Below are 27,384 nucleotides of genomic sequence, written 5' to 3'. Positions count from 1 at the left end.
GATGGAGAGTGCCGTAACCAGTGACAGGAAAACACCCAGGTTTCTTCCTGTGGGCAGGTGCCATCTAATAAACCTGTGCCGCCTTTTGCCTACAGCTCTGACCTACCAAAACAGGGTTTTGGAAATAAATGTGGAAGTTTTTTTCAGTATTGTGCCTACTGTTTCAGTTTTCTTCCCTTTTATGAGGGCTGCTGACGCTCTTGTGCCCTGAATGGCTCTCCCAGTCTCTCCCTGAAGACCTGACCTGAGCCATGATCCTTGCAGCCAGGATGCCACTGTGACAGGGTGGTGAGATCTTTGTGTTTCAGCCCTGGTCTGGAGGCTGAGATGGGAGAGATAATTATCCCTTTTCCGATGATCTGAGTCGTGACTGCCAGTTGTCCAAGGGTCATGACACATTTCCTCCAGAGCAGGAGATCCCCGTGTCCCCACAGGCCCAGGATGTTTGAGAGCTGGAGGTCTATGGTCACCCCATGCTGAGGTTTCTCCTCAGGCCAGAGGAGATGGCATCACTCTGAAGGCTGCCAGGGTCCCACCTCACCTGGGAAGCTTGTGCATGTTTGACACGTTTAGGTGCTTTCCCAGTTTATCCCCATTTCTTCAGGGAGTGGCCACTTGCCCCTCACAGCTTGCCCTAAAATGGCAGCTGCTCCCTCACCCTGGCGATCATTATGAGGGGACATTGGGGCTCAGCTGGGGGTGGAAATGGTCCCAAATGGCCTTGAACTCCTGTCAGAACCAGGCCAGCAAGGAGATGACATTACTCCTTTCAGGGAATTGTGGAGAGTCAGAAGGTCCCCGCTGAGCCTCCTTTTCTCCAGGCTGAGCTCCCCCAGCTCCCTGAGACTCTCCTCATCAGACGTGCTCCAGAGCCTTCACCAAGGGATCCGTTCCAGCTGGTGAGGCTCAAGCCCCGAAAAATTCGCCAGCAGAAAATTCTTGTCTTGTACGCCACCGGGGAGGATCCTGTGCGAAAACGAAAGTTTTTCGGCGTGGTTGCCTGGGTAAAAGGGAAGGAGCCATTTCAGGAGCAACTGAACAAACGTGGAAGCCGCCAATCTGCTCGGCCAAGCGGCTCCTCAGCAGCAGGAACAGCCACAAGGCAGGCTCCCCGGAGCCTCCCCGCGCTCCACCGTTCCGGAGCCGCCCCGCCCGGGCCCTGTTTGCCTGGCCTGGCCCCGCCCCGCAGCCGTGCCCAGGAAGCGGGAGCAGGAGGCCGCGGGCGGCGGGCATGGCGGGCAGCGGCCCGGCGGTGAGCGGGGAGCCCGCGGGCAGCGCAGGGGCTGGAGCGGGGCTGGCAGCCGGCGCTGCCTGGGCCGGGGTATGCGGCCGCGGGCCTCTGGCAGGCGGCGTGGGAGGGGCCGGGGCGGCCGCGGTGCCGCCGGGGTCTAGCGGGGGCTCCCGGGAAAGAGCCGTCCGTGTCGTGCCTTGTCTGTTCCCTCGCGTCGGGTTTCTGGCTGCACGGGTGGCACTGTGGTTGCCAAGTGCGTTTCAAACCCTCCCTAAGGCCGTAGCTTGTGGTTTCTGGAATGGTAGCGCTGTTGTGGGTGGGGCTGTTGTGTCGGGAACCAGCTCTGCAGGGTGCTGAACGCCTCTGTAATTTGTCCTGATGCACCTTTACCCCATCCCTGCTGTGCTCCGCAAATGAAAGGATTGGTCTCTTGCCAGGAGGCTTTAACTGTGCTTTAAATTGACATCTTCGTTTGTATTAACAGAACATACTACACCCAGTGAGTGCTTCTGGTAAAGGGAGAGGTGTGTGTGGTGTGCAGCCGATAAATAACAATAGTTAATAATTGTTTTGTTAACTGCCAGTGTAAAAGCCATTGCCATGGGCCTCATCGACTTCATATGCACAGCAGCCACAGCGTCCATGAAGATAAAGGTCTCCCAGGGTCATATCCCATTGCTGAAGACCCCAGCACCTGTGGCATTGTCAAGGCTACACAGTAAGTACATGTTCTGAGTGTGCAGTGTTGAAATTGATGGGAGTGTCCTCAAATGTGAGCCAGGCTGGATATTTTTCCAAAGGAAATGTTTTCAGTTTCATTTTCTCCCTGTAGTGGAAGAAGAAAAATAACTTACTGTTGATGTTGTAAATATAAACATTTTGAACAGTTTTCTTTAAGTAGAAAATTCTACTCATCAAGGCACAGCCCCACTCTTTTTACAAGACTTCCATTAAATGCAGTGTGGAATTTGCTCCAGTAGGAACTACTGGGTGATGCTTACTGAGATGTATTTTTTTCTTCTGGATGCAACTGTCTCCAGAGTGGAGAATACTGAAAAATGATAAGTAAATTGATTTTTTTTCTTTCTCACTTAAGGTATGGAATGCTAGAGCAATGCAAAGAACTGGTAGAAGCAGGATATGATGTTCGACAACCAGACAAAGAAAATGTGACTCTTCTTCACTGGGCAGCAATAAACAACAGATAGAAGCTGGTAAAGTAAGCTGGGAGTCCTTGTGACAGTAACGCAGTATATTCTGCCACTGTTACCTATAATCACTTTGTTGCTTTTGTGCTTAAAAACAAAGGAACACACTGCCTGAGAAGAGAAGGGTACAATTCAAATTTTAATGCACTTACCTTAGTGAAAATGTCACTGAAATGTAAAAGTAGTCTGTTTCTTTATATGTGAAATCATGTAGTACATGAAATCATTAGATTTTTCTGGGTTTGTTTCTGTAACAAAGATGAAAGCTGGTTTTAGAAGTACCTTGCTAATGACTCTATTTTTTCTTCAACATTTTCTTGAAACAGCATTATTTACTGCTAAACCACTTTTGTCCATTTGCTTCTCCAGTTAATTTTTTTACTATGAGTCATTTACTCCTTTAGATATGTTATCTTTAGTATAATGTTTTGCTGTTTTATTGTATCTGCTTCTGACCTTATTGTGCTGTTATTACACAGATATTACATTTCCAAAGGTGCGGTAGTGGATCAGCTTGGTGGAGATTTGAATTCTACGCCCCTGCACTGGGCAATCAGGTAGCGCTGCTTGCAACCCCTAACTGCAAATCTGTTAGTACTTAAAGCTGTGGTAGCGTTTTCTGAGATTCAGAGAACAAAGCTTGTCTGCTTGACTGGAGAAAACATAACCTGAAGTAATTATTCTGGGAAAACTTCTCCAAGTGCGAAGTCTCCTGTTGGAAAATGAGTGCTTTCTTCTGGACTGTCAGTCTTTTGCCAGAGTCAGAGGCTTGGATGACTGCTCACAGGAGAAGTTACTGTAGAATAACCACTGCAGTCTAAATTAATGCTTTGCCCTAGGCTCATTTATTAGGCCGTATGTATTTAATGTAATTTCCTAAATAAAGCTGTGAGAAGCTGAAATATTTTGTGGGATGCCTATGAGAATTAGTAAGGCAATGCTTTCATTAAAATATCCATTTTTTAAATGATCTCTATAGTTTCATTTCACATATTGTTGTAGACAAGGACACCTTCCGATGGTCATGTTATTGTTGAAATGTGGAGCGGATCCCAGTCTTATTGATGGGGAAGGATTCAGTAGCATTCATTTAGCAGTGCTGTTCCAACACATGCCCATCATAGCCTACCTCATAGCAAAAGGCCAGGTATGTTTCTGATGCCCCAAATGTTGTTTTCTGCTTATGAGTAGCTGCCTGTGTGTAGGAGACATTTCAGAATTAGCTGGGTTTTTTCCTCTAGATGAAAAACAGTTATTTTATAAGTTATTTTATGCCTATTTTTATGTGCTAGAAGTACAGACAAACTTAGATATTTTTTATATTTGTATGTATAATTTTTTTTAATGCTCTTCCCTATTCCTGTCATCCCCCACATCCAGATTCACCTACATTTCAGCATGTTTAGGAGTGTTGTTAAGGCTATGTGGATTTGTGGTGCTGTGAAATAACCAATGGCTTTTAAATGTGGGAACAAAAAGCAGTATATGATGTGTAGACATAATTAATTATTTGATTACAGCTTTGTAACTAATAATCTATGTGGTTTTCCATAAATTGAAGAATGCGGAAAAGGTGATCATACTAGGTCTGAATTTTCATTAGAAATTTCTGTGTTGTAGCCATGGTAGTTGATATCTCTTAGCTTATATGTGAAATGAGCAGAACTGATGGCAAATGTAACAACATGCTAATAAAAATGACAAGAGAGTTCTTATATGATCTAGACTGATTCTGAGAAACAATGTAGTGTTAGGATTTAAAAGTTTGCTGAGTTTCTTTTCTTTCTCATTAAGTTCTCTTTAGGGAGAGTAACTGACTTCAGTTACTGTAGGTGTAGTGGTGCAGGTGTAGTGGTGTATATCACAGGCTCAATAAAGTTGTTGGCCCACCTATCTTCTACTAAAAATACCCATGTGAATAATTCTTTTAAGTAAATCTGCACCAATGTAATGATGGATGGAGGCAGAAAGCAAGGAAACTTTTGTTGTGAAGAAGGAGGAAAATTTAGATTATATATTTACCTATGTCTTGAGATACATAATCCTTCTTTGTTGTTTTAATAAACCTGTTTTATGTATTTTCTGTACATCTTTTATGTACATCTATTTACACAAGGAATATGGTTAGGATTGCTTTACAAGGTCCTTCTTATTGATAGTATTTCTTTGCAAAGAGGACAAGAAATACAGTTGACATGATTCACTTAAAAGTATCCTTAGTGGAGTCTCTCCCTTAAAAATTTCTTTAAATGGAAACTCAGAATATTCTGAAAGGAATGACATGCGAGACTTGTAGAAGCAGGAAAAAAATTTAAATGAGTGTTGGCTTCTTGACTGATATATTTTGATTTCTGTCTTTTTTCTGTTCATTAGTGAAGCTAAGCCAGTTATATAGCCCCAAATTCCACTGTTTCCTGAAATCCCTGGTAATCACTTGCTTGTTTATGTTTTTCTTATTCTTAGAGCATAGACACAACAGACTTCAATGGGCAAACACCTTTAATGTTAACAGCACAAAAAGCCATTGGGTAAGTAGAGAATAACTGAAGAAGAGTCTATTGTATTGTACTCAAGAAGCAGTGAGGTGAATTTCTCCTTACCTTTTTTTTTTTTCTAACTGACATTCCTTTCCCTTCCATTTGTATGAAAATACGAGGTGTTTCAAAGATCCAGAGTTGGGAATAGCTCACTGGATATAGCAAAGAAAGTTAAAAGAATTTCTAAAATAAGTTTAGGTTTGTGGCTGAATACTGTATTTTCTGCGAAATGGAAACAAATGAGTGTGGATGCAGTGAAATGCATTTAGAACTAATAAGATGGGGAGACACAAGCTATGGTGTTGTAGAAGATATAATCTGTGTTATGTACTTCATATTTGTTAAAATGGTACAGTAACATCATCTGGAGAAAAACTTCCAGGGCAGGTGTGGAATTCTAAACATGGATCTACCATTGATGAGCTGGTTGTGAGAAGGCATTATATATCTGCTGTTGTTTCACAGATGGGAACTGTTGTTTTTTAAAGTGTTCAAAAGTTTCATTTCCGGTCTAGATTATCTTCTGTTTGTTAACTCTTATTCTTTATTTTCATCTAGACCAGAGCCCATGAAGTTCCTCTTGAAGTTTAACCCCTCTCTCAGTGCTGTAGACAATGTTCAAAAGAATACTGCACTGCATTGGGCAATAGCCTCAGGAAATACTAGTGCAGTGGATCTGTTGCTGGAAGCTGGTGCCAGCCTGGACATAAAAAATATTAAGGTAGGATTTCCTTTGTGATATTTTATCCCATGTAGCGTGAATGTATAAAATGAATGTAAAGAAAAATCTCAATCTTCTCCATGTTGGATGTAAATTGCATTAAGTGAATGTCCTCCTGTGAAAGCTGGTGTTTGGCAATGCCTGTTTGTACATTCAGAAAGTTATCACATATGAAAGGCTTCAACTTAATATTTGTAGAAATTGATAGCATAAATGTTGAAAGTGTTGATTCCCATGACAATATAGATATGTCATTGGAAACAGTCCAACAGATAAACAGCCGCAATCTATCTACAAGTGTCAGTTTTCAGAACTATGAAGCTCTGATTTAAGCATCTTAGCACTCTGAATTTAGCTTACCTTTACCTTAAAAAAATTGTGGAGGGGGAGGTGGGGCTGGGAAGTAACTGCCCAGTTAGTCTTGTTTTAACTATATTAATTTCTTGCTTTTGTTAAAAATGAGAGTATTTATGTGTAAAGTAATAAATAAATAACCCTCTTTGTTGTTAAAGGGAGAGAGACCTCTTGACATTGCTTATGAAAGTCAGAATCACTTCATGGTTTACATGATACAAGAGGAAGAAAAAATGAGAAACAGGAGAAATAACAGGTTACTGAAAGTAGTAGAGAAATATGAGGTAATTTCCTGAATAATAACTAATAGAAATAAAACCAGAGCATGCTGTGTTTAGAGTGACATGCAAATTAACTCTAACAAGAGTAATTTCTGAAATTGGGTGCACCAAATAGAATTCTTTAAAAGCACATTGGAGTGGTTTGGATGAGAGTTTTATGTCATACCTCACCGCTGTTTTTGATGTATTGATGTGTCACCTTGTCCTATCTTACTGTCTTTCAGCATTTGTCATTACATGAACTGAATACTTTTAAGTAAGACATGCTTGAGTATTTTGTCGTATTTTAACAATAATAATTTTAACAGGTCTTCCTGATGCTAGCATCTTCCTTGACATTCATGTGGGCCATTGGATACGTCATGGACTTAAGCTCTGATTCTTGGCTTTTAAAAGGAGGTTTGCTTCTCAGCCTGCTATTTGTGATGTCTCTGTTTGTGAGGTTTGTGGCTTTTTCTCTCTGTTTATGTACTTACTTATCAGAGACACTTTAAAAAGCATTTGATGCATAATTCTTTTCATTTCTCAGGAGAAATCTTTTATATTAACTGAAAAGTTAATATAAAAGATTCCTCCTGAGAAATGCTTGCACAGTGTGTGAAGAATTTAAATGCATATACTTTTTAGAATGTATGACTATAATAATTGAATGTATTTAAGTGCACACAATAATGGTTTCTTGTCACTGAAGGATTTGAAAAAAAACCCAAACCCAGTCTTTTAGCTAATTTTATTGCCATAGTGTTACTGATGGTCTGTATCTGGTAGACATTGAGATATCTGCTCAGAAATGTCCTTTATCACAACTTTTTCCTGCTGTATTCTGTCACAAAATGAGTTTTAATGAGCCATCCCCTCTCCTGCTCTCCAGACCTCCCAATGTTATCCTGAGCTGTTCCTCACTTTTCCTGCCAAAGTCAGTGGTCGCTGATATGGCAATGCTGTCTGTGTGCAAACAGACAGAGATGGGACTTTTCAACCAGCCCTACAGCGCTTCTCAGATATGTAATATTGTGCTGGAACAGAGCACACTTCAGTTTTATTTTTGCATTGTTTACCTCCTATGTGTATGGATAAAGAATGCTTTTGAGTGAGTTCTTGATTGCTTTGAGCAACTTGAAATAAACCATGTGCATGAAGTTTTACAGTTACAAACCAGATGATTTCTATTCTATGGATTTATGTTTCAAGTATATTTTGAAAAATGTTTATATCTTTTAATGTTCTTTCAGGCTACTCGTGGGGCTCAAGAATCTAAGATATCTTCCCACAGCATTTCTGCTAAGTTCAGTTTTTTGGATGTCCATGACCTGGTTTTTCTGGTTCCTGCCTGATATCCTTAATACTCAAGAAATGCAATTTTGCTTGGAGTTTCTTGTAAATCTAAACCTGGTTGTGCAAACTGTGATGAAAAGTTCCAGATAATTCCATGTGACTGTTAATGTCTAATGATAAAATTGGTTTAATTCCATTGGGAAGGGGCAAAGAGACTTTAAAGTTATACACAGACTAAAATTCTGTACCTTCTTTTGTCTATAGATTTTTGTCTTCTTTATAACCTGACCTATTCCATATGTTACTGGAATATCAGAATGAAGATGTTATAAAACTAATGATTTCTGTTAGCATCTACACATCACTCTTTAATCTTCCTCACTGATACTGTTGTACAGTGATGTATTTTGTCATGTGGTATAACTGGGTAACACATATCTTAATAATGATACTGAAAGCATCTCTTCTTTCTAAAATGATAAGCATTTGACAGTTGGTGGTATTCATGCTCCTGCCTTTAAAAACAACATCCTCTACCACTACCACCCTAAAAAAAAGAAGAAATTTCTTTGTGTTCCTGCAAAGTAGACTGTCCAGTCTCCCGTCTTTATTCACAGGTTACATTGAATCTTTAGTAAACAGTGAATTAATTTCTATCTGACATTTACTTGCTTTGAAGAGGCTTCTCAGTGATGAGTACAAAAACATTTTAGTAGTTTGTGCTCTCTTTCCAGTGTCTTGCCCTTTTGTTACACAGTGGGCATCTGTTTATTGACAAAGCTGTGTGAAAAAGCCTGTAGGAAGATATTTAGAACTGCAAATAATTCTGTATGAAAGCAGCTATAATGTATTACTACACAGTTGAAATTAATTTTTAATTCAGCCTTTAAATTACATTTTCTCTAGTAAATTCCTGTAAATTACATCTTCTCTGTTCCCAGTTAAGATGTCCTTAATGGAATAATCAGGATTAACTTTGATGAACCGATCAAGTGTATTCCTGCTGGGGATTCACTCACACGCTTGTGCAAATGGAAATGGTGTTATTCAATTGTTGTGAAGCTTTAAGGTTTGTTTTATTAGTGCCATCTAAGTTAAGAGGAAAAAAAAACTTCCACTGGTAGGGATTTGAGTTGGACACTTTGCTGAAGATAGTGAGCATAGCAATATTCTTGAAGTACTAACCGTAGCTTGGTAAGATGGGCCGGTGGATAGTTTTCCATTTCACTGTCCAACCCTTTTTCTCATGAGTGTGTTTTCCTTCTGGAGCTGGTCACAGATCTGGGTGTTTTAAAAGTTTTCAGGATTTTAGTTTTTAGTATTTGTCTGTCAGACTTCCTCTGGACATGGACATTTTCATTCCTCTGAATGAAAATCCAGCCATTCTAACTAAAGATTTCTCTGAGCTCCAAGAAAACAATACCAGTGCAAATAGACTGGCAATATCCACAAGAAACACATCATCATTTTGACTTCTATAATTGCACCCTGCAACTGCATTGTAACAAACACAGCTGGTGTTTGTGCCAGTATTTCATATGTTGATTTTAATTAGAGCTGTTTGCAGTGTTGTTAGTTCATAAGACAAAACAACTTTGAGGTTGCCATCTTGGATTTTTAAAAATTATTTTCACTGGAGTTGATGAAGTCATTGAGGAGTCACTGGAGATGCAATCCAGACTGAGCTCTCTGTCTGGTCCTGGGTGGCAGCAGAGACTGTTCTTTAGCAGCCTGAGCTCTCAAGTTTGATGCATGACATTAGTTTGTATGAAACTAGTCCCAGTCTATATTCCTCTGTTGCTGTGTAGAGACAGTTAATCTTGGCATGTTTTTCTTCCCAAGTCATCTGATACACAGATGGTTTTAGTTCATAGTGTAAGAATGGTGTTCCTAATGTCCCATTACCTTCAGAATTGTATGGCATTGTGTGCTTGGGCTTTTTTTTTTTTTTTTTTTTGTGTAACAAAAATAGTTTCAGGATGACTTTCAGTTACATTTTTCTGGATGAATATATTTAGTTGCTTTTGGCTGAAATGAATGGGACAAGGTAAGACTGAATAAGAGCCTGTTTGAGTTAGGGGTGGGTGCAGCAGCCAAATGAATCTCACAGCTGCTATACGGCTCTGCATGTCTGACTGATACTGTTTAAATAAAGTGCAAAAGCTTCAGAGGGGAAAAAAGAAATCAAATTTGTTTCATACCTCTGAAATATTCAAAGGCAGAAGTCAGGAGGACTTTTAAGGAGGATGACATTGAGCCATATTGTGATGCAGGTTTTTACAGTTGTAAAAGTCTTCTTCAGCACTCAGACTGGACAGAATATTCCATTTCTCTGATAAGATGTCCTTGGAAGTACAGAGAGGATCCCACTGTAAAAGTGAAAGTAGTTTTTTCCTTCTTGTGTCTTGCTTGTAAAGTAATATTAACTAATTTTAGAATATTTTGCTTGTTTGACAAATAGTAGTGTTATGAGTTATAAGAATATAGTCCTTAACCTGACTATCACATACCACAAATGTAATCCTTAAAATCGCAGTTATGTTCAGCATGGTGGGTCTTCTCTATTATTTCAATAAAACCTGGAGTACTGATCCTGGATATATAAAGACTTCAGAAGAAGAAAGAAAAGAGGTAGGTGATTTTGTAAAAACAAATGGAAGGGCTGGTGTGGTGCAACATGTATCAGCCACTTCTGGTGGTTGTTTGTCATAATGTGCAGCTTTGTTAAACTGGAAAGCAGTGAAATACTCTTCCTTAAAGAGGTTTGAGCAATTTTGTTTAACAACACAGATCTTGGAGAATTTCTCCTTCTACTGCTTGTTTCCTTATCTTCCTTGTCCTGCTATAATTTCCTTGCCTCTGTCTTCTCATTGAAATGTGAGCTTTGGCCAAAGACTGTACAGACCCACTGGTGTTATCTGTGATATGAATCCACTTAGAACTTCACTTATAAAAAATATAAGTTTTGCTTGGTTTCTGCTTCAGTTGTCTATGTTAGAAGAAATAGTCACAGTGCTTTCCTATATATCATATGCTAGTAATTATTTAAATTTCATCACGTGCTTTGAGGATCTGTATAATGGTTTGGTTTTTGTGCTTGAACATCGTGCAGCTCACGTGGTATTTCCTAACTGTTTTATAGTAGCCAAAAGAAATCATAGGCAGACAGTCAGTAGTGAATTTAGTGTCTGGTCTCTCCAGCCTATGGGTTAAGGAAAGCATTTTCTTTGTGATCTCATGGCTCTCATTGAGGTTGTATTTCTTCCAATTGCCAGGGAGAATAAACTGCAGTTTTAACATATTGCCACAGGACTCATAAACATGGTGTCCTTGTAAAGGAGCAGGCTTCATCTCCCTGAAGTCTGGCTGACTATATGAGAGGTGCCATCTCATTTTAAGGAATATTTAATTCACATCATTTATTAATTTTGGCAACACAGAAATACTTTTCTGAGTAATCTTGTGTGGGTGAAGCCGCATTAGTCTTTTCTGGTTTGTTTTTTCTTGTGCACCTCTTTAAATAGCAGGTTCTTATTCCTGTTCATGCTTGGCACTTAAAATACTTACAAACTGCAAAAGTCCTAATGTAGAAATCTTCATAGCACCTATGGAAGTGTTACCCAAATGCAAGCACAAAATACTTTATCTTTCAGAACATTATAGCTCTTGCAGAAGCTGGTTGCTTGGACTTCAGAACATTTTGCACATCGTGTCTTGTAAGTAGGGCTTTTGTACTTTTTTTTTTTTGTGAACCTGCCTTTTACTCAATACTTTTGAGTAAAAAGCCATAAAAATCTTTTTTCTCACTGCTTGTCATTAAAGTGTTACACAAGTAGTTTGTTATATATTGTTTAGATTTCTTTATTTCTTTTATGGTGATAAGAGATGCTTTGAGATCCTTGGACTCTAATCTTAATTTTAAAAAATTCCATCTTTTTTTTTTTTTTAAATTAAGGTGTATAGTTCTCATCTATGTTCTGTGTTGTGAGGTCTATGACACAGTAATTATGCAAAATGTGGTAGTAACTCTAAGATGATGCCTTAGATTTTGAGCAAAGTAGATGCTTTGCTATGAGTGTGTTCTTTCCCTTCATCCTCAACTAGGTAAGGAAGCCTTTGAGATCTGTGCATTGCCTTGCTTGCCAAGCATGTGTAGCCAGATATGATCAGCATTCTCTGTGGACTGGACAGTGCATAGGTGAGTGTGTTGTTTTATCAAATTTGAAAATGCCACATATTTTAAAAGTTGCAGAGATAACATTTATCCCCTTAAAGTGAGAGCACACATGACACAAGAATATCCTGTTGATACTGAAGGACTCTGATAGGTGCCAGAGGGAAATTAGATGGAAGAGAGAAAAGCAAATAAGATTATTTAGGGGTTGTTGGAGTGGTCACCCTAAGAACACATACCACGCAATCTGTAACTCTTTCTCTGGAGAGAGAAGGAGCAGGGATATGATTGAGACTTTAGAAAAGGAAAGAAAAAAATGAAGATGGTAGCTAAAGTGAATGCAGAATGTCATAGTAGAACTAGGGATTTAAAATGGGTAGAGGAAATATGTCTCCACATGGCAGGCAGGGAAATTTTGGAGCTTCCTGCTGTAAGGGTTTGCAGACACAGGCAATGTCAGCAGGTTCAGAAAGGGATTAGACAAACTTTTTTGGACAATCTGTCCAGGAGTAGATGCTGAAAGAACCAGACAAGTGTGCACAGTCTGACATTTTAATGCAGTAGCTGTGGATGAGGAGAATGAAGTGCAGGAGCTGGCTGGACTCGTATGTCTTCCTGAACTTCCTTTGCCCCTTGTCGCTGTTAGGGACAGTTCTGAGTGGAGCAGCTCTACCACTGAGATAATCCTCCAGGGCATTTCCATCTTCTGTTCTTCCCTCTCACCCTCTCTCTTCCTTTCTGGCTTATTACTGGTGATATTCAAGATAGGAAGGTGAGAGCTTCACATTTGTAACAATACATTTTTCACTTTTTTTTTTTTTTTTTTTTTTGCCAACAGCCTTTTTCCTAGTGTTAAATGCTATTTTTTGTAATGTTTGCTATTTACAAGGTGCTGAGACATCCTTCTGATGTGTTGTCTCAAAGCTTTGAGCAGTATAATTGTAATTTTAAAAAAAATATCTTCATGTAACAATTTTTCTGACAGAGGTCTAGGGTTTTTTACGTGTATGTTTTCAATTCTGAAGCACACAACATCCAGCAAATTGAATAGCTTAGACTTCTCGGTATACGAGACAATTTTATTGTGCATGGGAGGGAGTTGTGGTTGCTTAATTAGGTCTCATCAGTCTAAAACAGCTGAAGGCATGCTCTGAAGGAGAGACAAATCCTGGTTGACTTCATCAGAACTAATTCTATTATATAAATTGGGATGGCTTACAGGACAAAGTTGAGAGAGAGATCGGCCTTGCCAAGCTCTCTTGTGGATGGCAGAGGTTAAAATAAGAAATGGTTTTGACTCTAACTTTAGTAGAAATGCAAGTACTGCTGAATTTTAAAATGTCCAGCTTTAAATTTTTTTTTTCCCCTCAATTTCAGGCATTGGGAACCATTATTACTACCTGTTGTTCCTGTTTTTCCTGACAATGACTGGTGTCTGGCTGCTTTATGGAACTCTTCAGTGTATGTATCCATGAATTTAGTTTTATTTAGCTTTCAAATCAATCTGTGTGGTCTTTATTTTTCAGCATTTCATTTCCAGCAAATGCAACCCGTGCAAGTGATACCTTATTTCAGCAGTGATGTTACTATGTAGCTTAAGTGAAAATGCATCCTGTCTGAGTCTTTGGTCAAATACCTGATTCCATTTGTGTTGAGCAAGAACAAAGATGCTGCTGTTGTGGGATACCAATTGGAAAATGAAATAGCAGGAAGCACTTTTGTTAGAGAGGAAATAGGGAAGCCATGTGGCAGACAGTCAGGTGACAGGTTCTAATCTGGTTCCCCTTTGCTGTAACAGAAAATAAGTTTGTAAATACATTATTGCAAAAACTTGATTGATTTTATTTTAATTTGGAAATATCCATACTAAATGCAGACATTTCTTTTTGGTTTTAAAGTAGTTTAATTCTGAAGAGAAAAAAGTATATTATCTCATTAATGAATCTGGACTGTTACTTTGTGAAATTAAAAAATTTATTGGAAAGGAGAGGAAAACCCTTATAATTTAGTTGCTGAGGATGAACTACTATAGCATCAACCTTTAAAAACAAGGATGTTTTTCTGTGGATCATGAACACAGAGTGTAAAGATTATGCAGCCAGAATAGCAAGCACTCATAGATCTGTGTGGGTGCTTTTAGGTGGCAACGGGGTAAATGAAACATGGTATTTCTAGAGGATGTTGCTATGTATTATTAATTTCATACAAATAATCTTTCCTCAGCTCTTAAGGGCTTAAAAACACAATTAACTGATTGTGTGTCTTGTCAGATTGGTCCAACCACTGTGCAGCAAATTTCCATCAAGATGGAGCATGGATGTACTTCACCCAGACAGTGTCCTGCTCTCCCTGGGTTTCCTACATCTCCTCAGTAGCTTGTTTCCACACCCTGTGGGCCTCTGTGTGGCTCACTGTTCAGCTTTATCAGGTAATATTTTCCTTCAGTTTATGCTTCTCGTCAAATTAAAGCTCTTCCCTGGATGATGTGCTCCCATAAAAACTCTGTGCCTGCTCTCCCTGACTACTGTCGCAGCAATGTGCTTCTCTTAAATCTCAGGGCAGACCTTGAAGTTTCACAGGTTCAGCTTGTGCACTCAGCATTTCTCTGTTGGAAGTAGAATCATTGTCTGCAAATCATTCCTATAACTGAGCTCTGGGTTTACTACTCAAAATTCCAAGCCTATAAGAAGTTGTATTTAAAGACAAGAAATCTATTTGACTAATAGAACTGGCATTAATGCCCCCAAAACTGCACGAAAGCTCAGTAACACAATTATTCCTGAGTTGAAAATTCTGTGGCAGAGCTCAGCCATGTGTCATTAGACTGTATTAAATCCCACTGCTACTGTAAAAATAAATGACCTGGATTTTATCTTGTTGAGGACTGTCAAATTTCTTGGTTATGTTTTTCTCAGAGAAAAGCTTGGCTATGCAAACAAAATTGAGAAGAGCTGTCTTAAAACATCTTGTTCAGCAGCTCTTAGGAAAGAGGTGTCTTTGCAATATGTGTTAAGCACACTGATCTAAGGGCTTGTTTTACATCTTGTTCAGTAAAAAACCCCCAAAAAACAAAAAGCTCCACAATCTTAGACATGTACTGCTAGATTTTTGCAGTGTCCAAGACAGTGGGATATCATGCTGGAAAAAGATAGGGAGGATATTTACAGTTTAACTACGGTGGTTCATACACAGTGATTTGAAAACATACTGCTTTATGGCATTTAGTGTCATTGTGGATCAAGGTATCTTTTTCTACCGTTTTGTGTGGTAGAATGTAGACAAAAATCTGAGGAGATTGGTGCTTAACTGTGATAGGTCTTATACTTCTGCAGACATCTGTGAAAGTACAGTCTTCACAGACATCCCAATTGAGCTTGCCTTCTCTGGAAGCTGTTTCTTGACAGGTTCTGTTTTAGCCCAAGTGACATTTAAAGGCATACTTTTCAGTCATTAGTTATGGCAGTGGTTACTTATTTGTTAAATATGTCCAGGCTCTTCCCCCCTACTCCCTTCTTATTAGTATCTTTTGCTCACTAGGATTTTAATTTGTGATGTTCATGTTGTAACCATTACTTACGGGTTTTTTTTCCAAACAGATTGTGTTCCTGGGGTTGACCTCACATGAAAGAATGAATCTTCTGGTACAGAGAAAATCCTCTAAGCACCCTGTTTCACTCAGGAGGACTCCTTACAAGTGGGTATTAATGGAGTGTTTTAAATATGTTATCTCTTCAGTACTGATTTGCTTCACTGCTTCATAAATTCAAAACCACTATTTTTGGGGTGAGGGAGTGCTGTCCAAAAATTTGTTCATGAGTCTCTGTGTCTGTTGTGTAGGATCAGAAAGAGAGTTAAGGTATGAACTGGTCCCTTGCTGACTTCTCCTGCAGTATTTAGCTCTATTAATAGAGAAATCGGTACGAAGGTTTCCTTGTCTCCTCAGGTATACTAACTAGATGAGATCTTACTAACTGTGGGGCATTATTTGAGTTCAACTTAATCTACTCTCATTTGTTAATGTAAAACGTTTTGTAAAAGTTTAGCAAAGGAATAATGCCCAATTGAGAGCTCTTCTGTTTCTTCTCCCTGAGCTGTCTGTCTTGACAGGTTAATATCTTAAGTACTGTCTCATGGTGAAGTGGTATTTTTCATGTTTGTATTCTTCTTTTCTGAGGTTTATGAATGCATATTCTTCTTTTTTTTTTCAGCCTTGGATGCTTCCAGAATCTTGCAGACTTTTTTCAGTGCAGTTGCTTTGGTATGTTCAAACCCAACTTAATTGACTGGACCAAGCAATACAAACTTTTTCATCTGGCAAAGGAGACAAATGTTCATTCTGTGTAAAATTTTGCTTAATTTCTAAGATGGTTGAGCTGAAAGCTAAATAAAAATAGATATTTTGATAATTTCTACAAATTATTCTGAAGCTGCTTGTTTTTATTTTTTTTATTGTTTCAAGTATTAAACTTACCTTACATAAGATACAGCAGATTTGTATATGGAACAGTCACTGTGTGTCTGTGTATGTATAGTTTGAGCTGAAACTATTTAAAATGTTATGTGAGGAGATGACACAAATATATATATTTTTAAAGGTAAGTTTTTGGGGCAGAAATTTCAAAATTATGTTGGTGCCATTTGCTTTATTTTCTGGTAACAAAAGACAAATTTGAAAATTAAGGTCAACGTTCTTGTTTAAAAATGTAATATTACAATTACATTGTATAATTTTATTGCTTATGCTGTGAAAATCTCTAAGTCTTTGTATTTGAAGAGTCTACATGTAATAAAATAGAGCTTTCATACTAGTAAGTGTATTTTTGCAGATTGAAATAGATTCAAGGGATATGTGACCAGTGAGGTATTTAAGAGTGGGTGGGCACACAACCATAAGAAGGAGCCTGACTCTTTGCCTCATGTTTTTCACATATATATGCCCTGTTAGGGTATGAAAATGGGTAAGTTTATGATAGAAGATAGCAATGCACATAAAAAGAGGGAATTGTTCCCCACTGCATCTGTAATAGCTAATGTCAGCCACGTTCCCAAGAAAAGGAGGGGCCAGCTATACAGTGTGATGTGAATGTGACTCAAAGTAGGTAACAATGAAATCAGCAGGGAAAGAGTTCAAGATCAGGAAATTGAAGCCAGATACCATCTAGAACGGACATCATAAGTACTGTAGTGAAATGCAATTCTTGTGAGGGGTTTCATTCATCTTGGTGAAATCCATTTATCCGAAACAGTGTAGAATGTGTAAGCACAAGCAAATACAAATAAAGATAATGTGAAGCAGTAAGTACTTTATTGTAGCTTGAAAACAGAAAAAACTTATAACACTGTATCCTGAGAAAATGTTGGGTTTTTTTAGAAATACCTCCCTCAGAGAAAGAGAATTTCAAATCCTTTTTAATTGTCTCAAAGCAAATAACATCTACTTGTTCTAACACAATTGCCAGCATAATCAAAACTCAGCTAGGAGACTGGTGGAAATACAGACAGGTTAACATTGTGAAAAAAAGAAAATACAATCTAACTGGGAACACCTGGACCCTTCGCTCCAGAAGGTATCCCTATCATAATGGGGCACTATGAGTCTAAAATTCCAGTCTAAAATGTGACCAAGTACTAGTTTACGAAGCAATAATGTTCCATGAGGTTCCTTGTCTATATACTAGACACAAACATAAGTCTAGTTTTATCATTGTACCTTTATAATCTACTCTAAGAATTTCTTAAGATACAACTCAGATTTTTTCTGCAAGGAGGAAAATCTTAATCAAATGCCCTAGGTACTTAGCAATATGTGTTGTTTAATGTTTTACTTGACAGCTATCACTTGGTGTCCTCAACAGCAGTTTGAGTCTTGCATTCATTTCTTCTCATTCACACTCTTTCTTCTCCACTTGAGTGAGGCCACCAAACCCAATTCCTTTGGGACCAAAGTTTTTTGCATAGCAAACTGCAAAAGAAGGAGTGGGAGGTAAATGGTACTCTGAAGGCTCTCAGAGGTAAATGTCTTTTGGTTTTCATTTTTAAATTACTATCAAATGTAAGTTGATAAAAAGGAAGGAAATCTGAAATAGTGTATTTCCCATAAGTTTATCCAGTTCTTAATAGTGAAACTGGTATTAGATATTTGAATTACACAGAAGTTGGATCTGGTGATCTCAAAGGAAGTTAAGAAATTATATATATATTTTTTTAGATCTAAGTAATATTTTCATTAAAGCTACTTCTCTGTCTAAAAATGCTCAGTAAAACTTGGTCTGATGAGTAGTACAGAGTAAGCCAGAGATTTTCAAGAAGAACTGGAACATAATCCGGAAACTATTGATGGGCATTTAAGTAATTCCATTTGAACTCTATATTGGTTAATGTGTGCATTGTTGTTTATCACAAGTCTGCTAAGTGGTAATGGTGAGTATATTTCTCCAAATATGCCAGTTTGATCCACTTATGGTTGACAGACTGTACCCAAAGTCACAGAACTCCAGTATTCTTTTTTTAGGGCTCTCCGTAAAGTTTAGCTTTGTATATAAAAGCTTCACATACGTTTTTCCCCCTTAAGCTATTTCTAGGAGTCAAGTGAAGTCTGTGAACTTTGTGAATCTGAGAAGAACATCTAGATGTGTAATTTACCATTTTTGCATTATCTTCTGCGATACCAATGCAGTGGAAATATCTTCAAAAGTTTATTGGCAAGAATTCTGATTTGGAGGACCAAAGATCTGTATCTTTGTGGATTTTTTATTTTAGTGAGTGAGACTGTGCAGGTACAAGAGCCTGCCCAGCAGATATGGCTAGTGCTCTGTTAGAAGGTCTGGCAGATTTGAGAAGTTGTCCCACCTGTAGAAAAATTATAGCTTTAAAATTTAAATGTTAATAGTAGAAGATGCAACTGCAGTGTTACCACAGCTCTTTGCTTTCAGAAGGTTGTTTAAAAAAGACAAAAGTGAAATTTCCTGGGGGTGTTAAGCGTACAGCAAGGTAAATCACAATGGCAATCTCTAAAGAGACTAACTTTAGATTGACTCTGTAGCCCAGTTCAGCTCTCTGCAACTCTCACCTTTACAGTAGAGCTCTCCATCCTTGTCTGTAACGTTTGTGGATTCTAAACTCTTCCCACAAATGGCGCAGCGGAAGCAGGTCTTGTGCCAAGGCTGAGCAAGGGGAGACAGTTCATTGTGTGGCACAGAAAGCGCACAGACAGCAGGTACAAGAAACAAAGAAGTACTGCTTTGTGTGGTGTGGAAAGGTTAAAATTCATTTGTAGATCTTGTGGCTTCCATTTTTAGTCAGTCTGGGTTAGCTTTTTTTCAGTTACCTTGTCTAATATATCTTCAATTGCCACTACACATAAATGTTTATAAATATACCCAGAGATGGTGGAAGAGCCAGCTTGTACAGTAATCTGTGCTTGGTCCTCAAACATTAGTAAGAAGCAAAAGATTGAAAAATATTTACAAAAAGTACAAGATTTTAAACCTGTTGAAGCAATTTGCAAATTCATCCTCGTGTTTTCTTTATGAATGAAAATTTAAATTATCGAGGACCTCTTAGCTATAGATTCTCACCATTATAAATTGGTGGGGGTTTTTTCCTAGTGATGAAGTCACTACTTACTTTTCCTCCTCCCATGATCTTTTCTGCAGCATACACTGATTTGCCACAACGGGGACATTTATCCACATCTACCACCTTTTTGGCAAACTTTGAAGCATTAGTTGGTGTTGAGGGGCGAGCAGGCTTTGGTGACCCCCTAAAACAGAAGTTTTTAAAGCTGCTTAAAAATGTTATCTTCTTTTTAAAAAGGATTTAATTATTTTTTAGTAAGGCATAAAAAATACTAAATTGCTCATCTCTGACGTGCAAAAGGGGATAAAAAAAGAAGAAAATCAAAGTATTATATTGAATTCTGTGTTGTATGATTGAGAAGCTGGTACTGTAATTTCTGATATTACCTGTTCTGGGCTAAATACATGGAGCTGGCAGCAGCTACATGCACAAAAGGTTGTATTTAATGAAAATTGAAATAAAAACCAATTTTCTCTCATTGAGAGGCAACAGGGAAAATACAAGGAAAAGATGTCTCTAGTCTTTGTAACTGGTTGTCTGCTGGTACTCATCAAACTGAAAATAAAAATTCAGGTTTTGCATGCCGTAGTTTCATTAGGTAGTGAAACATTTGGACAGGGAATTGGGGTTCTTGCCTGGCCTAGGGTCAAAAGGACATACGAAAAGTAGCTTTGTTTTTTAGTTCTGGACTTCATGCTTTAAATCTTTGTGCATAAAGCCTTTCACAGAATGATTTCTGAATTATCAGATAGTTGGACTAAAACAGGTCATTTTATCCATAGGATGCAACAGTTTTGAGTGCAGAACTCTGCCCGTAATGGATTTGTATGGTACAAGGAGCTACAGTTAAATACATTGTTTAAGCTTTTATTTCCTGCACAGCATATTGGTTAATTAGTTTCTTTATAGTAGACCCCCAGAAGAAAGAAGAAACATCGTTGATTTAGAAATGTGCGAATTTGAGAAATGCAGGAAAATCCTATAAAAATGAACTGTCAGAGCTAATTATGTGCTTTTGGAAGATGGTATCCCATTAGAATTTCTTTGTTCAAACACATTCTCAATGTGTTTTTAAGTGTTATTAGAACCACAGGGAGGATTTAGAAATGTTATTTCCCCCATTGAGAGAAGTGCTATCAGTATGGGGTATTGTGATTATTTCTCTAAGAGTAAAACATTAACTGTATTTTAGCCTCTAACAGGAAAAAAAAAATCTTTTTCTATGGTTAATGTGACTTTACCACTGTGCTACAAATGGCAGATTACAATTGCAGTGAATATTTACATGTGTGGTGGCATATAAAGGCTGCTTCTGCAGAATAATTACCTATTGAAGGAGGGTAAAATTTGTAAAGCAGGCTTAAAGAGACTGAGCATCATTAAAAACTGTGAATTACAGTGTCCATGGAAGGAAAGGGTGTAGGAAAGTCTGCTCTGCTCCTTATGCTAGATGTTGTTATGGAAATAGAATGAAATATATAAAACAGCCTGGTAAGAGACAAGTAGGACCAGAAGAAGGAGTTGTCACTGGGGTTTGACTCACTGCTGCAGGTTCAAGCCCAGGTGGTCTCCGGTGTCAGTGCTGAGGCATCCAGCCCCTTGTCCAAAGCCAACCCCTTTGGGGCCGTATTTTCTCCCATAACAGGTTTTGCAGTAGATTTCAGATTCATGAGCTGCTACTGTGGTGCTGTCCAGAGCCTTCCTGCAAGCCACTGAAAACAGGGAGAGAAAGGCACATATCGGCATTTGCCTTTTCAAATTTGAATTTATGTGGTTTAAAATAAACAAAAAGAAATACTAATTATGGTTAGCTTTAAAAATGTGGGGAAAGGAGCCAGTCAGTATAAACTTGTCAGTAGAAAACTTGATTGAGCTGTTCCTGAAGTAAGGGGCATGTACATGTGTGTGCACATGGCCTGTTCTTTTGCCACTCTGAAGTTAACCTGTAACCCCAGGGAAATTTAGATCTGTGAAGAATAAAATGCAATTGAGATTGAAATTGGGCATCCTGAACTCCCAGACCTTAAAAAAGGGGAGAAAGAAGGTTGCAGGGACAATGATCTGGGCTTTTCAGAATACTTGCTCTGAGTCTGTGGTGGTTTTCTCAGCTCAGCCCAGGCTGTTTTGACATGATTTATTTCTGAGAGAGGGTTTAACATCGACTCCTGTCTGGAGTCAGACAGGACATGTTGGGGTTTTTTTATAATTATTTGTTTGTTGGAGCTGTGGCACTAAGGCAAAGCAAGTGTCAGCTCTGTCAGACTTCCTCCAGGATGACAGGAATGCGGCTGTAGCCATTCACAAATAGAGCTCTTACAAATCGTCTTTGCTACAGAGAACTACAATTAGCTTAGCTCACTAGCAGACTTTTGGACAGAAGGTGTCATAGGAATGCCCAGCTTTCATCAGGGAATACAAATACAAATTTTGTCCTCTACAGCACTACTAATAATGAATGGGAAAAAAATATAGTAGCTACACTCCTGACTACTTAATAAGGAGTGTATGCCTGTGTCTGCTGCACCACTTGGGGAACTCAGTGTGACACAGCCTCCACCCCACAGAGAGAGAGAGGAAGATGTTTCCATTCAGAGTCTCTCTTGAAAACCAGGATTTTCCAGTATGCTAAAAAATTACTATTTCAATACTTCTTACAAACTGTTCACTGTTCAACAGTGGTTGATTAGAAGTGGGGGAAAAAAATATGCAAAATCTTTCTCTCCAGGTTCCTTAGAACAAATGCTTACCCTGCAGAGGGCATTCCAGTCATGGGCTATTGACAGCTTGAAACACAAAGTTGCTGAGTTCATGTATGCAACAGAAAGCTGTGAAATACAGAAGTATTGAAAGTGGCCAGAAGTGCAAGATCTGGAGGAGCTACCTGGGTGTTTGATTAGCCCCTTTCCCCCATGTTTACTTTAAATGTCCTCCTCTGAATCCAATTGATCCGCTGCAGGGAATTTACACCCTGGAACCTCTGCAGCTTTAATTATAGACTCCTAGAATGGTTTGAGTTGGAAGGGACTTAAAAGATCATGCAGTTCCAAGCCCCAGACCAGGCTGCTGTTAAGGGGCAATATAAATAGTTATACATCCCCAGCTCTCTGGTTATCTTTGTGGCTTTCCTACTCCCTGTATTGCATGGAGGGAGAAATAATTTGCAAAGACCTTTATAGTTAACAGAAGTAAAATGAGGCACTTCTGTACTGCACTCTTGCTTTGAGATGATAATTGTATTTGCTAAGGGAGTTAAGGGACGATGGAAACTCTAGCAGTAAATAAAGTGTTTCTATTTCTGGTGCCTTAGGGATAGGGTATCAATTCACCACGACAGATGGAGCAAAAGCCCTTGAAGTGCTATTGTTGAAATAACTTTGAGACCTGTCATCTGCCAACAGATCCTGTTCTCCCGCTGGTGCTGAGGAGATCCAGGTTGGTGGCATGAGATCCTGCCAAATGTCCATCACAGCTGCTCTTTGGATAAAAGCTGTCAGTGAAACGTCAGTCTGCAGGTAAACAGGAGTCTGCACAGGAAGGAGGGATTGCTGGAAACAAATTGCTCTCTTGCAATACTTGTAGGGGAAAACTATGGAGCAGAGAGAGAGTGTTGTAAATAATTTAGCTTGTCTGATTCTCCCAGTTTTAACAGGTTGCTTTGAGTTGTTTACAATTCTGCTGAAATTGAACTCTTTGGTCAAAAAATACAGATGTGCTTTGGGTACCTGGTCAAATATAATGTGAAATGAAGGATCTATTTGAAATAGTTTTATATAGAAATATACAAAAGTGCAGCTAAATTAACTGTTTCCATGCCTGAGTTTAGGCTGGGGAGAATTGGTTTCCTTCTGTTGAGAAATGAAATCTTATAAATAGTTCATAGAAAAGCCCATGAATGTGATACATGATCCTGAGGCATCCAGAGCTGCTGAATAGTGTATGTGAATCATGGGGGAAAGTAAAGCCAATTAACATACCTTTCATATGCCAACTGGGCAACTTAGATGCATCTTCCAGTTTTGACCTTAAACATATTTCTGATGGGAATACTATTTTTAGTATCTAACCTATTAATAATTAATTCAGACTTAAAACAAGGGGCAAATAAAGGAACATTAAAAACAAACAAACAAACAAAACCCACAACAAAATACACCACCAACCGACCAAGAAAAGCCTCCCAACAAACCAAGTATTTGATAGAGCTAATGAATGTAAGTTGTTTATCATTAATCACTAAAAGAAAATAAAGAAAATAATTCAGTTGTACTAAGAATGAAGACTACACTTGAGAAATATTCATAACTATGCTCTATTAGGGCAGTTCTTGATTTTTATTTACTATTTATTGTTATAGGCAGAACATGGAAGCATTAGGAAAGTTTTAGTTGAGATTGAGATTTTTCTTTTACCATTCTGTAAGAATTGGCTGAAGGTTGTCAGTTAACTGGAAATTTTTTGAGGGAATCCTTTCTTTCTTAGTGGCCTTTTAGGCGTCACTAAAGGGATCATTTGGACTTTTAGCCATCACTTTTAGGGCACTTGGAGAAAGGCAAAGACAGCTCAGGTGAGTCCTTTGGTCTTATTCTTCAAAGAGTTGCTCTGTATCAGCTAAGCATGTAAAATTAGTCTGATGCCTCTAAATAAGAAGTCTCTATCCCTCCAGAAAGGGAAAGAGAAAATTGGATTCAGTGGCTCCTAAACTGTCATGCTGGGAGTTGTACTGCAAAGGTACCAATCCCAAGTATTGTCTGCAAGATAAACTCTTCAGCTATCTTTAGTTCTTAGCAAATTGTTTGCTCTCTCCCTCTCCACAAAGGGCAAACAGAGCTGAATTGGTACCTTCTCTCTGAATTTTTATTTTTTTTACAAATTTCTGCCTCTTGTACAGAGAAAGCAAAATTCCTGGAAGTCAAACATCACAGAGGAGCGTGGAGGGAAAGAGTAAGCGAAATGTGACTACATGAAGTATGGGAAGGAGGCTGAAGTCCATGCAGAGTGTTGGTGGGAGGTTTTGATGACACCAGGGTCTTTCAGCTTTTCGGTGTGAAACAAATTAATGTCAGGACTCCTTGTGAAAGTAATCATCTCCTAAAAGTAAAGAAGTAATCATCCTTCTGTCTGATGAGTGTTGTTTAGTTCTGCTGGGCTTTTTAACCTGGAGCAAACCTGTGGTATGACACACTGTGGGACAGAAGGAAGGGTGTCCTGCAGATGGACTTAGATACAGTGATTCTTCAGCTCCTTCATGTCTCCATCTCATGTTTGGACAAAGAAAAGCCAGGAGCCCAAGAGGCAGATTGCTCCAGGTAAAAGGCAGCAAAACGGCCTGCCAAGTAATGCAAAAATAAATGTTCTGGCTTTAAAGGAAGAGTCATACAGAGCTATGGGGGTGCTGTGATGTTAAATCATTCAGCCCAGCTTACTGCAGAGGAAGCACGACTTGTGGAAACTCCTTCCATTGCACTGGATTTCCTCAGCATGGTACACTGTCTTTTCACAGGCCCCACACTTGGCTCCTCCTCCCCAGTTTGGCATCCTTATCTGAAGGGTTAACCTAGGAAAACAAATTACATAAATAAATGCAACAGCAAGTGTGAATTCTTTTAAATGGAACAGCTTGACTTAAAAAAAATCTTTTCCTCCCTCTCCCATCAACTGCTACTGCATACTTGCAATATACTTCATGCCTCTGTGGTAGCAGAAGTGAGGGTACTACCTTGGTGCTTTGGGGACAGGAACAGTCTAAATCCCTGTGATTCTCTCATAAAAAAGGATATTCCTTAGCTTGGTATATTGTGATGGTAAATATGTGAAATGATTGTGAGGTATTTCAGTGAAAAGGTGCTAGGATCACTCAACCCTCTTGTGGAAAAGAGGATCTAGGGTCTGTTTTCCATCAAATAGTCGTTTTCTTTCGACACTGTCCTTTCCTGTACTCCAACATCACCTTTTCTGAGTTCCTCATGAAACAGCCACAAGATCTCTGCTGCGCAGCCATTGTAAAGTAATAATGGACAGGTTCCTGAGGTGCTTAAGGTATCGGGGTTTTTTCTTTGTCAATTGCTTTTAAAATCTAAACATCAGAGAAAAAAAAGAGCCATGGTTTCTGTTCCAGTTCTTGCTATTCCAGTTAGCACTGGAGTGCCTTGCCCAAGGTCACACAGGAGGGCAGTAGCCCAGCCGAGGTCTCCTGATGTCAGGCTGAGTACTTTTCCCTGTGATTGTGCCGTCACACACCTGGAACAACCCCAGCCCCCAGTCTGCCCTTCTGTTTTCTTGTTTGAGTCATCATTTCTGGAAAGACTGGGATGTCATCTTGTCATCTGTATACCGAATTATCAGGTTATTCCAAGCTCCTGGCACGGGCCTTCCTCCTTCTTCTTGGAAAACTAGTCACCTTCTTATTATAGTTATTTTGAAGCCTGCTTGTGCTGTTTGTGTTTGATTAAATTCACCAAAAGGTACTTTTAACTAAGAGGCGGATTTTGAAGGCTGAATCAGGCCTGCTATCTGAGAATTTTCTTCTGAGGTCAGGTGATAGAGAGAGGGGAATTTGTCACAGCACTGATGTAACAGAGCTGGTATTTTCAATAAGTTGCATTTTAGACTAACATTTTGCTATGTGTTTACGTTGGACTAATGTCCTGTGCTTATCATCATCTCAGTGCCTTCTGCACTTTAATCTTCTGAATTTCAGAATGAAATGAACAATGTCTACATGCCAACTCTGCACCCTGAGGGGAATCCTTTCTGACAGCTAAGACCAAAAATCCTGCAGTGATATGAAAGAATTGTCTGTCCAGCAAAAGGAAGGGACACAGACTGAGACAATAGCACTGGAGACATGGCAATGGGGCAGGTTTTGCAGTCTGTGTTTGATAACTGTGCAGATACCTGCATATCCAAACATCTCTGCCTTACCACAGCAGTCATTAGCACATCCTTAACCCTGTGTAATTAAATAGTCACTGTTGTGACTGCTACCTTCACTAGACAGTGTACCTGTCATCCTCATGCAAGGTCCACCCTCTCCTCCTCTTTGTGAGGCTGATTTCTGCTCAGCTGAACACCCTCCCCAGCTCAGCCAGCCCAGCCTTAGCCTTCTGCTGTCACACAGCAGCAGCATCATTAATCTCTTCCAGACCCTCCCAGCTCTCTTGAGAGCCTGCTCAGGAGCAGAACTGCTCTGGCAGTTCCAAAACAGTAATGGTGCAGAAAGGAAATGAAAACTCACCTTTCTTCTAACTCTGTTTATCTGTAATGCAATAAGTGAGAAGCAAAAAAAAAAAAAAAAAAAAAAAAAAAAAAAAAAAAAAAAAAAAAAAAAAAAAAAAAAAAAAAAAAAAAAAAAAAAAAAAAAAAAGAAGAAAAAAAAAAAAAAAAAAAAAAAAAAAAAAAAAAAAAAAAAAAAAAAAAAAAAAAAAAAAAAAAAAAAAAAAAACAAAAAAAAAACACCAAAAAAAACCACACCAAAAACTGATGTAGCTGAAATAAGAAACAAAACTACCTGGGCACAATGAACAGATGATGAATTTGATCTCTCTCACTCAGTGAAGCCTTCTCTGAACAGCACTGTTAAATTGGTTTTTCAATTTCTTTTAAATGTGAGATAAAGGAACAGAAAGGAATCTTTCATGTAGGTAAAATCTTATTATCACTCTGCTATTCTATATTTTCTTCTGTTTTTAAAGTACTTTTGTATTGGTGCCATTTTTTCTTTCTCTTATGAAAACATATTCAAGTGATGCCTCAAACATTTTAAAAGAAGGAAGAGCAACTATGGATAAAAGTCAGTTTTCTGACATTTCCTTGAAAATTAAAATGAGATTTTTGTGTCTACAGTGTTCCCTTTCAAATCAGGTTTCCAGTGGAATCCCTTCCCAGCTGAGACAGCTGGCTGGGAGGAGAGTGGTTTGTACCTCTGGTCTCTGTAAAGCTGCTTCCTCTCTCTTAGGTCTCCTCAAAGGCACACCAAGCCTCCAAAACTGTGGCAGCAAGGACAGTTGTTGAAGGCAACTCCAATTA

At 38.8% G+C, this 27,384-nt stretch overlaps 2 protein-coding genes across 2 annotated transcripts in view; one reads left to right on the top strand and one right to left on the bottom strand.

Moving 5' to 3' along the window:
• Positions 1 to 1,209: 1,209 nt before the first annotated feature.
• On the top strand, positions 1,210 to 16,586 carry ZDHHC13 (zinc finger DHHC-type palmitoyltransferase 13). The gene is given in 17 exon segments (XM_041461859.1): positions 1,210 to 1,321; positions 1,816 to 1,949; positions 2,328 to 2,450; positions 2,919 to 2,996; positions 3,442 to 3,586; positions 4,903 to 4,967; positions 5,535 to 5,697; positions 6,210 to 6,335; positions 6,641 to 6,774; positions 7,565 to 7,665; positions 10,114 to 10,238; positions 11,261 to 11,323; positions 11,712 to 11,805; positions 13,159 to 13,242; positions 14,052 to 14,209; positions 15,378 to 15,475; positions 15,990 to 16,586. Coding segments are annotated over 17 exon segments (1,917 nt in total). The 5' UTR covers positions 1,210 to 1,231; the 3' UTR covers positions 16,126 to 16,586.
• Positions 16,587 to 17,064: 478 nt separating this feature from the next.
• Positions 17,065 to 27,384, bottom strand: part of CSRP3 (cysteine and glycine rich protein 3) — a 14,067-nt gene continuing 3,747 nt past the window's right edge. The window contains exons 2-6 of the mRNA XM_041461860.1: positions 24,783 to 24,913; positions 20,903 to 21,071; positions 19,408 to 19,543; positions 18,851 to 18,944; positions 17,065 to 17,743 (exon numbers count right to left, since the gene is read on the bottom strand). Of these exons, the coding sequence (XP_041317794.1) occupies positions 17,664 to 17,743; positions 18,851 to 18,944; positions 19,408 to 19,543; positions 20,903 to 21,071; positions 24,783 to 24,894 (591 nt within the window). The 5' untranslated portion in view covers positions 24,895 to 24,913 and the 3' untranslated portion in view covers positions 17,065 to 17,663. The remainder of the gene's footprint in view (positions 17,744 to 18,850; positions 18,945 to 19,407; positions 19,544 to 20,902; positions 21,072 to 24,782; positions 24,914 to 27,384) is intronic.

The sequence above is a fragment of the Pyrgilauda ruficollis genome, unplaced genomic scaffold (assembly GCF_017590135.1).
Source record: "Pyrgilauda ruficollis isolate IOZ18807 unplaced genomic scaffold, ASM1759013v1 scaffold156, whole genome shotgun sequence".
NCBI lineage: Eukaryota > Metazoa > Chordata > Aves > Passeriformes > Passeridae > Pyrgilauda > Pyrgilauda ruficollis.
Note: the sequence above shows the minus strand (reverse complement) of the source record. Positions and strands in the feature narration are given on the sequence as shown.